We start from the raw sequence: 11,398 nt of genomic DNA on the forward strand, positions 1-11,398 counted from the left end.
CTTCTTCCAATCCCTCTCCCTCCCTTGTAGGATGTCTCTGGTTTATAATCGTCTGTTTTTATTTAGTTTAGTTTAGTTGTGTTTTGTAATAACAATGCAATTTTCCCCCTATGTCTAATTTGGTTCTCTTATATTCCTCCTATAAGCGAAACCATTCAGTGTTTTTCTGTTTCCTTCTGACTTATTTCATTGATCATGATCCCTTGCAGCTCCATCCATGTTGCTGTGAATGGCATAAGTTTATTTTTGACTGCTGAATAGTATTCCATTGTATATATATATATAACATCTTCTTGATTCATGTGTGTATATATGTACACTGTATACAGCACTAAAAAAATGAAAATTGTAAAATACCATATATATATATATTCCATATATACCATATATATAGTATGGAAGGAGGGAGGGAGGAATATGGGGGACTGTGGTGATGATGAGCGGAGGAATGGGGGAAGTAAACATTGCTTTAAAATGAACAACAATGTAAACAGATACATAAATTAAAATTTAAAAAGTAAATAAAAGTATATGCAAACATGAACATCATTATTACAGGAAATCTCAATCTACCATATATATAGTATTCCATTGTGTATATATATCACATCTTCTTGATTCATGTGTGTATATATGTACATTATATACAGCACTAAAAAATGAGAATTGTGAAATACCATATATAGTATGATTCTATTTTTATAAATAAACAAAAACATAAGCAAAAAAAAAAAAAGGGTGTTGGGAAACTGTGGGAAACTGGACACTTACATGAAAATAAATGAAATTAGACCAGTGTTTCACTCCATATACAGAAGTAAACCCCTAATGGATATAAGACTTGAAATCTAAAAATCCATAGATGAAAACTTAGGCAAAACAATCTATGACATTGTCTTCAGTATGTCCTTGGGAATGGACTCCAGCAACAGTAAACCAATGACTACACCAATAAACAAATGATTACACCATAAAGCTTCTGCATAGTGAAAGAAAGTATCCTTAAAAGGGAGGGAAATTTTGCACATTATACAACTGACGTGTTAATATACAAGATTGGACAAAAACTCATACAACTCAACTACAAAACAAAAAACTGAAGCATTTGTCAGACAGGCAAAATACACATTTTTTTCAAAGAAGATATATAAATGACTAATAGCCTTATGAAAAAATCCTCATCATCACTTTTCATCATGGACATGCAAATCAATGCCACGAGATACCACTGCTAAACTCTGAGAATAGCCCATATATAAAAAAAAAATCAGAAATGAATGTTGGTGAGGGTGTGTAGAAAAAGGAACACTCATATACAGTTCATGGTAATGGGATTGAACAGCTCCTATGGAAAACAGTGTTTCTCAAAACTTAAAAAAAATTACATCTACCATATGAAATAGCAATTCCATTTTTATGTGTCTACCTGAAGAATGGAAAAATGCTAATTTGAAGGTGTGTCTCACTTTCTCTCTGTATGTATATACATATATAGAGACAGACAGAAAGAATATACATATAAATGAAATTTAGTTTGTGTACAGTGCTTTGAAGGTTTAATTTGCTCTTTTGAGGGAAGTTTTTAAGTAAGAGAATAAAAATGCATGTCTGTATTAAAATAGAAGTTGCTCTTTGATTTTAAAAATTATTTCTAATATCAAATCTGGCATCAATTTTTCAACCTATTTATATTGTTGCCAACATATTTCTGTGCTTTCTTTTAATTATAACACTTGCTTAGTTGATGTGCAGCTGATGTTATTCATGGTGACAGATTGTGTTAGTTCTGTGTGGTGTGGATAAATATAAGGACTATAATGTTAATATTTTATGCATGATCTATATGAAACTATCTTTAATAGAAGTTTCCTGAAACTATTAAATCAGGAATAGTAGCACAGTACAGGCAATGTTCTTAACTAAAATATATAATTTGACAAATAAATACATATTTTGTACTTGGATTATTTCATTAATTGGTGAAGATATGCTCACTTAATGATGCTGAATAACTTTGAGTATTGTCATGTATTTTTTTCATAATTCAATAAGTTATTTACAAAAAATAGATCCAGTTAACATTTTCTTATCTTTACTTGGTTAGTTTAAGATTTTAATTCTTTTAGATTGCTCAGTGTAAATAGTAAACAACTCACTAATATGTATGCTGTATCAAAAATAAACACTAAGCACATGAAAAGATAAAATGAGTGAACTTTTAAATATTATATTCTTAGATATGCATAAATCTGGGGGTATTTTCTTGTCCATGCCATTATTTTTGTTTGATATTTGACTTTTAATATTATTGAGAATCATCATTCATAATAGAAAGGAGATATAAATATCAATTGTTTAAAGACATTGACGTCCAAAAGCACTTTCTTTAAAAAGATTACTCAAGACAATATTCAAAAGTTATGACATCACAAATAGAATTTTATAGTTGTGTCATTGATAGTTGAATTTGATCAATACATAAGGATGTCATGAATATCTTAGACTAAAAATAAATACACAAATGGAAGGAGAAAAGCATATTTTGTCTTGCATAATAGAAATGTGCCTGTATCTGGACACTTGCCTTAATGTCAGTTTCAGAAATTCAAGTTATAGTAGGATGACAGGAAGTAAAATATTTCCCCTTGGTCTCAGAATAAGTCACTGGATAAAATTCAATAGAGCATCTAGTTTCTTACTATATTAATTTAATCTCTGTGTTCACCTTATTTCAAATTCAACACTACCACCTCATTTTTTGTGTGTAATTCTTTGTACTGAAAGTTCTCAATAAAACTTCTTTTAAGTACATAAATGACAAGAATTGTGGAAAATATAGAGAGAAAGTATTGCTGAGCAAGAGCTTGCTATTTGACATGCATAAAAATCAATATTATGAGATCACTTTTTGGGCAAAGAAAGAGTTATATTGTGATATTGTCCAGCAAAGTGACAGGAGACCGTGCTCAAAATGTCTCCTCAATTTGGGAGCTAAGATTAGTTTTTTGAAGAAGAAAATGAGGGGAAAGTTTAGGGATGAGAATGCTAGGGTTTTGGCAAATTCTGATTGATTAGTCACAAATTGGTCCATACTTAAATTATTTTCTAGATAATCAGATATTCCTTGTTGAAAGTAATCTTAGCAGCCCCATCTTGTCTTCTTGGTTCCTTATGAGTGATTTCTTAGTTCCATTCAGTTTGGAGTTCAGTTTAAACTCAAACACTTGTGCACATGCTTGTGTTATAACTTAAGAGATGATAGCCGAGATCTGTTACTTCTGTGAAAACAAGTGAAAGTAGGTAAATACATATATCTGGCTGATCGTGGACTAGTCATGGCTTCAAGAGTATTTTGGGAAGTATCATTACCTCGAACAATAGACATTTGATTTATTTATTATGTAATGTATTAATCTTCTACTAAGCAGAATGAATGAATTCAAAATAAAATAACACAAATGGATATGGTGTCTTCAAAATTTAACATGTCACTTGAGATTGGAAATGGAGGAAAAGAAATTTAAAATAAAAATATACAAATAACTTTACCAGATGGCATCCAAAAGGACTTAGTTGAACAGAATTTAAGGTGTTCCTAAAAACATAAATTAACAACAGAGTTAATATTTCCATTTATTTTTTTTTCTGAGTTAAAAACAATTATTTAATTATTTTTTCATCATTCTTCATTTTGTGCATTTTATCATCTTGGCTGTAATCTCTGTGGACATCTCACCACCAATTTACCTGTGTGCCATCACCATAGTCCCGTGTACTCTTCCCACCCCAGTTTTGATCCCATTCCCCTCTCAACCCCCATAAAATGTCTCTGGTTTATATTTTTTTCATTTTTCTTCATTACAATTGCTTTTTTTTTTTTTTATCCCTTACAGTCCTGCTATGAGAGAAGACATCTGGTATTTTTCCTTTTCTTTCTCTCTTAGTCACTAAGCATGATCCCTCCCAGCTTCATCCACATTGCTACAAAAGGCATGCGTTTGTCTTTTTGATTGCCAAATAATATTCCATTGTGTATATGTACCACATCTTTTTAACCCAGTCATCTTTTTTTGGTCATTTGGGTTGTTTCCATGTCTTCCCTATTGTAAATACAGCAGCCATAAAATGAAGGTGCAGGTGTCCTTTTGAATCAATGTTTTTGTGTCCTTTAGTTAGGTACCTAGGAGTGGGATTGATGGGTCCTATGGATGCTCCATTTTTAGCAGTTTGAGAAACCTTCAAACAGATTTCCGTAGTGGTTGTACCAGTTTGCATTCCCACAAGCAGTGTAGGAGAGTTCCATATGATTTCTCTGAATTTATAAATTTCTAAACACCTTAGTTTTTCTTTCTTTAAGAAAGGTGTCCCACTCAGGAACTGTTTGTTCTATAGAGATATGACAAAGGAGGCACGTGATTATCACTATGGAACATAGTGAAACCTGAACGGAGTCTGTGATTTGAATGGTAGTGCTAGGTCAATGCTATTTCTCTGAATTGGATGGTCGTGTTGTGGGTACGTGGGAGAATTTCCTTTTTTATTAAAAAAATATATAAAATTACTATTTCTTTAATTATTTGTCAGTAATAGGTGCATGGACTTAACTTTTTTCCCAGTATGATAGATATTACGGATGCCACTGTTTTTTTAATTTGTACCTCCTTACTGCTTGTGAGTTCAACGCTATTTCTCTGAATTGGATGGTCGTGTTGTGGGTACGTGGGAGAATTTCCTTTTTTATTAAAAAAAATATATAAAATTACTATTTCTTTAATTATTTGTCAGTAATAGGTGCATGGACTTAACTTTTTTCCCAGTATGATAGATATTACGGATGCCACTGTTTTTTTAATTTGTACCTCCTTACTGCTTGTGAGTTCAACCATCTTTCATAAAATCATTGCACTTGGAGAAGAAATACATACACTAATACATGTATGATATAATGTGTGGTTTCTGATATGAAGATGCGTTTCATCCCAACAATGTCTATTATTTTCCCTATAGCTCTTTTACAGAATTTTCATCATGATTTCTTTTCTTCATTTACATTATTGAACAATCTTAAGTTTAAAAAAGTTTCAATGTTTCAGGTCAAGGTTCATTCACATTAAAGTGAAGAAAAAAATAAATTATGTTGATGAATATCTAATTTGAAAGATGCCTTTTCTTGGCCAATAACTATGTGAAATAAGCAGATGTCTTAATGTTTAGTGCCATTGTAATTTTTAATACAACTATTTATAATGTTGTGTAAGCTTGAAAATATTTTTGTATCCCTTTACTGGAATTGCTAAAGAATACAGCAGATGAAACCATTTCAGAACAACAAAATTGTGTAATAGTGTACTTGGAATATTAACATTTTAAAACATGTATTTAAGTAACAAATTAAAGTTGATTTTTTTGTTTTTGTTTTGTTTTCCTTTGCTGCCTTGCCTCCATTATATTCTAAATCAGTGGAAATCTGAAGGGAAAAAAACAGGAAAGGTAAGATTGCACATTTCCAAGAAAATTGATTTCAAAATTTTTTTGTATTTCTTTCCTTAAATTTTCAGCTCATAGAGATGGGGGAGCTTCAAATTGAGCTATTGCTCACTTTTGTATTACACAGTCCTGGAAGTAATTTCATGTCTTAATCTTACTTTTTACGAACACTAATTTTTGTATTGTACCAAAACAACATGCTGCTGAAATGATCACTTTGTGAATATTCTGGTAAAACAGGTCTTTTGTGATAAATTTTAACAATTTAGTGTCCATTCACAACATAGCAGTGACAGCAAAAGTTCAAAAATATGAACCATGTTGACATTTTAAAGATGTACAGGAAGGATCACCATAAGAATTACTAATCAGAAAAAAATATGTTCTCTGAGAAACTGGACATTCAATGTGCAAATTTTAAATGCTGCTCAAATATATATGAATACTCTAGCTTTCTAGCAAAATTTACGTTTACTATTAGAAGTATATGCAATGTCACATACATTGTTTAATTTTAGTTCATTAAATAAGCTGCACCATCGTTAAGAGTAAATGTTCATGGATATTTCCTTTCTAGAATCCATGGCCTAGTTTCCTCACCATATGTGGGAGCTGAAAGAAATGAGTTTCCTTTAAGCTACTGTTCAGAAATCAAAGTCAGTTTTAAATGTTATCCATATCAAAATCCCAAGTGTTATCATAACTGTATGCTATGTAAATGTGAGTATAATCTTAAGGTTAACTATATTCTAAGTGTGGAGGCCAAGGTTTACATTTGAAAGGTAACTTGACAAAAGGTGATTAAGCTACATTAGAGATAAATTTTTTAGTTCTGGATGGCTTCATAAAGTATGAAAATTAGCTGAAAATGGATTCTGAAATATTATTATGAAATGAATTTTCATTAGTGTTTGAAAAATAAACTGTAATAATAACACCAGGGATTTTTCAATCCATAAAAAAATTCTGAGACTTTTCAAATGCCTGTATGAAATGTGTTACCACCATAACCTTAAAATGATGAATTTCTCCCAGAAGGCAAAAGATCATAGAATGAATCGCTTATTAAAAGGAAGGAAACACTCTTAGTAAAAAGGAGTAAGATAAAGAGATAGAATGAATGAGAGAAAGAGAAACAACAGATTTGAGAAACTCTACAGAAAGGTTTCCTAACATTATCAACGATGTAAAATTTAGAATTGGACCTGTTGCTTTGTTTTGTTAAAATTCAGAATTTTGAAGAACAGAAATATTGGTGATTATATTTAATATAATTATTATAAAAATAGGGAAATATTAATAAATAGGATTCTGCAAGCAGCATTCAAGGGAATGGATTCATTTTCTTATACGGAAATGATCATAAAATTTGGACATAAAACATTTCAACTAAGACAAACCCCCGGGCAGAGCCAGTCCCAGTGAAATGACTGCCACACGCCAATATTCCCTGAATCTCTTGATAAGAGGCCTGGCCACGCAAGGGGAGTGGGTAAAACTATGCCCGATAGAAGCCCAGCCTGACAGTACATCTGTGATAGCAAAGAAAATCACAGTAAATAGCCACACAAGTCCTCAGGGACTCAGGAAAGAAAACAATGTCCAGAACTAAATCACAATGATATAGAAGAATTGTTCCACTTATCAGATACATAATTCAAAATTTCCATAATAAAGAAAATTGAAGAGCACAGAGAAATGACAGGAAGGAGAATCAATGATACAAAGGCAAACCCAAAAAACAAATGAATGCCCTGAGAAATAAAGTCAATAAATAGAAGAGCAAAACTGAAGCTTTAAAAAAGAAAGTAACAGATCTGTGGAAGTAAGCATATCAACTGGGAAGATAAAAAATATGTATGGAGAAAGCTATTGAAGTTAAAAATAAAAACAATGGAAGATCAAGTGAGTGATCTTGAAGATGTGAATGAAGAAAGAATCAAGGTAGAAGAAGAAAGAGGAATGAAGTTTAAAAAATGAAGAAACATTTCAAGAACAATCCAATTCCATGAGGAATGTTAATGTAAGAATAATGGGTATCCCAGAGGTGGGAGAGAGAGAGAGAAGGGAACAGAGACTTCACTTAAGGATAGAGGAAACTTCCTACACCTGGAAAGAATTACATATAAAAATACATGAAACTAAAATAACTCCAGCATTCCCAAACAAAATGAGGGTTAGGGAAAGTTGTTTGATATGAAATCTTTTAAAATAAGTATCATTATCTGCTTAGCACATACTATTTAATATATAAACCTACAGAGATGAGACATGACAATATTTTTTTCTTTGTTTTGAATTGAGGTGACATTGATTTACAACACTGTATAGGATCGTGAGGTCTAGGTTCACAAATCTTCAGATGTATGTTACCATACCACACATATCACCAAGGTAACCATAGTCCCTTACATACAATTGAGCATGACCCCCACTTTGCACCCCACCTCTGTCTAGTCTCTGATATTCTGTTTTACAAACATAATATTTTTAGCAATGTATTATTCATTTTACTGTGAGTAGTTAAAACATCCATTAATGATTCTTTGTTAGCAGTAATATTACTGTTATTTGAAGATTCATGTAGATATTTTAATACAAACCACAGAAATTCAACCTCACTGGGACACTTTATATGATCCACTAATCATAATTAAATTAAAATTTAGTGCTAAGTATTCTTAACAGCACCATCAAGAGAAAGCGGGCAGGTCAGGAGAGGTCTCCACACCATGTGGATCACTTACAGGGCCAGAGATCGAACTCCAGGTGAAGTGGCTGTGGCTAGTTTGCAGTGCTGTGCTATAACCCCCTGTGCCATCAGGGAGGGCCCGTAAAATCCTTTTTTTTTTTTTTTTTTTAGAGTTCCAAGCATACCATCCAAAGTATTTTGAATTCCTGAGAAGCAACACAATTAATAATTTTGATCCAACAGGAGTGACTAATTTTCTATTTGGTTCACTTGTAAGTGGCTTCTTTTTTTTTTTTTCTTTTTTTTTTTTAAGATTATTCATACAGAACTGGGGTACAGGCCAGAGATGTGGAGGGTGAGAGGATTCACCAAGAACAGAGTGGGGAGCAGAACAGGCAGATCGACGAAGTACACTGCTGAGGGGAGCAGCGGGCGGGTCAGGAGAGGTCTGCCACGCCATGTGGTCACCTCCGGGGCAGGTGGGGATCCAACTCATGCAGAACTGGTTTAAGCTTCTTAGTGCAGTGCTTTAACCCGCTGCGCCACCAGGGAGGGCCTAAATGGCTTCTTAATTGTGAATCATACTTGTATCTTTATTCAGGAATCTAAAAATAACATGGTTCAGGCTTTGATTACTGAAAGTAGTCTGAAAACAAATGAAAATCAAAGAAAGCATTTGTAGAAAGTTGAAATGTTTTATTGGACTGGAAACAAACAAACAATAACAATCATAGTAGTGAAAATGAGATCTTCTCTAATCTGCAAGTATTTTATCAATCACACTATATAGCAGGCATCTACTAGGGATATTTTATAGAAACAAAAATTTCTTTAAATGTACTTTGCAGGTTAGTCTGAAACTGTGTTTAAAAGTTATTTATAGCCAGTATCTTATAAATGTCTACATATGTATGTGTGTAGAAACATAGATACTGGATGTAGATTATTTACAAAACTTCTACAGTAGTAATTATTATTTGCCCGTAATATCTAAACTTTTTATTTAGTATCATTGATTCTTGTTTTAATTGACCTAACTTTGTGCATTGACTCGTCTATAGAGACTGTATAGGCCAGTTTCAGTTATATAAGCAAAACTATGATATGATTTGAAAATAAATTCATGAGTTTTATTTTAAATGCTTAGAGATGACATCTATCACAAAAGAGGGCCTATAGAAATAACCTTAGTGGGCCCCTCCCTGGTGGCGCAATGGGTTAGGACACAGCACTGCAAGCTAGCCACAGCAGCTTCATTTTGAGTTCTATCCCGGCCCTGGGGTGACCCACGTGGCTTTGCAGACCTCTCCTGACCCACCTGCTGCTCCCCTCAGCAGTGAACTTGGTTGAACTGCCTGTTCTGCTCCCTGCTGTATCGCTGGTGTATCCTCTCACCGCCCCTGCACCTCTGGCTGGCTCCCCAGTTCTATATGCATAAATAAATAAATCTTTAAAAAAAAATAACTTTAGTCATTTTTTTTGTTCAGTATATTACATTCACAAGAAAATTGTCATCTAAGCATGTCACAAACATGACAGTTACAATATGAAAATTTTTGTAAGAACTATACATTATTATAAGAAAAATAATTTATAAGTCTTACATTATTTCTAACATTCAGGGAAGCTCCATTTACAATTTAATATGTCAAGAACATGCACACATAAAATTATTTGGAAATAAAGATGACTTCAAAGTTGTATTTAAGCTTGATGTATTTGTGAGTTAATTGTAATGCTGATTACATTATATCTTAGTTTTTAATTAATTATATCTTAGTTTTTAATTAATTTTTTATTATAAACAATATCTCAAACATAAATATCAAAACCCAATTTCTTTCAACATATGAAACTTTTCATTTTAATTCAACAATATATCTCCAGTATGTACTTGTTCAATATTTATTAAAGTACGAATTTATTCATTTTTTGCATGTTTGCTACAGTGAGAACTGCATGCTACATATTTACTCTATATCAAATTCACTCATTTTTTTCAAATATCTATCACATTTATGAGATGCACAATACTGGACACCTTCGTTAGCTTGTTTATCCCTATGAGTTTCTTCTAATAGGGCCTTGGGCCAATTCACAAGAAAGCCCTACGAAAGTTGCTTTAAGAAAATATCCACAAAGTCTGTGATCTCATTAACTCAACACTGTTAGACAACATACATTTGGAATCAATTCCTTACAGTGCTATTTCTTAACTTTATATTTACATAAAGAGTTGTTGATTGGGTTCTTATTTCCAGTGAATGTGGGTTTCTCCGCAATTTTTGCACAGTTAGTGAGTTTGCTGCATTTAATTTTACATATTTGACAGTACATAGTAGAACCATCAAGATTATTTTTTCTGAAGATCTCACTAGAAAGTGACAGGAAATAGCTGGAATTTTTAAGCTGCATCTATCAGAAGAGTTTTATGATTCCTAATTCTTTTAAGGTAGTAAATTTACATTTGTTCACTAGGAATGTCTCACCATGCTCTCCAGTATTGCATCAGTTTGCTCTACATTGGCATAATGATGAATCCACAAGTTCTCTGTGAAGCACCTACTTTAGTGCCTTGCTCAAAATTGATTAAGGTGATTTCTAATTCCCTAGGAAAGTTAAGGTTTCTTATGGTTCAAGTCATTAACTTTCCATTAAAAAACATTAATTTGTCATTATTAGATTAAATAGAAAGGGAAAAATAGTGTTTCTTCCAGGTTATTGGTGGAGACACACAATATAATTAAAGACACACTAACAAAAGGAAAACTAATTTAATTTAATTTTTGCAGAGATCCCAAAGAGAAGAGGTGCAAAAAAAAAAAAAAAATGACCAAAGCAGTAATTTTATGTATTTTGGATAAAGAAGCAGTAAATTTGTGTCAATAACAAGACAAATAATATTTACTTGGGGAAAGGGGCCTCCCTGGTGCACAGGGGTTAAAGACATAGTACTGTCAAACTATTGCCAGCCACTGCAGCATGAGTTTGAACCCTGTACAGGGAGCTGACCTACATGGCGTAGCAGACCTCTCCTATTTCGCCTGCTGTTTTCCTCACTAGTGTGTTTCAGTGGATCTACCTGTTCTGCTCCCCACTCTGTCTCTGGTGAATCCTCTCACCCCCACATCTCTGAACTATAACTCAGTTCTTATATGTATAAATAAACAAATCTTTATTCATACAGAGCTGGGGTACAGGCCAGAGATGCAGAGGGTG

The 11,398-nt window shown here is 32.7% G+C and overlaps 1 protein-coding gene across 1 annotated transcript in view; it reads left to right on the forward strand.

The window, feature by feature from the left end:
- The window catches only part of PCDH11X (protocadherin 11 X-linked), a 199,529-nt gene that overhangs the window by 76,089 nt on the left and 112,042 nt on the right, over nucleotides 1-11,398 (forward strand). The window contains 1 exon segment of the mRNA XM_004685886.2: nucleotides 5,461-5,490. Coding sequence (XP_004685943.2) covers nucleotides 5,461-5,490 — 30 coding nt within the window.

This window comes from Condylura cristata, unplaced genomic scaffold (genome assembly GCF_000260355.1).
Source record: "Condylura cristata isolate star-nosed mole 26May11 unplaced genomic scaffold, ConCri1.0 scaffold00019, whole genome shotgun sequence".
In the NCBI taxonomy this organism is placed as follows: Eukaryota; Metazoa; Chordata; class Mammalia; order Eulipotyphla; family Talpidae; genus Condylura; species Condylura cristata.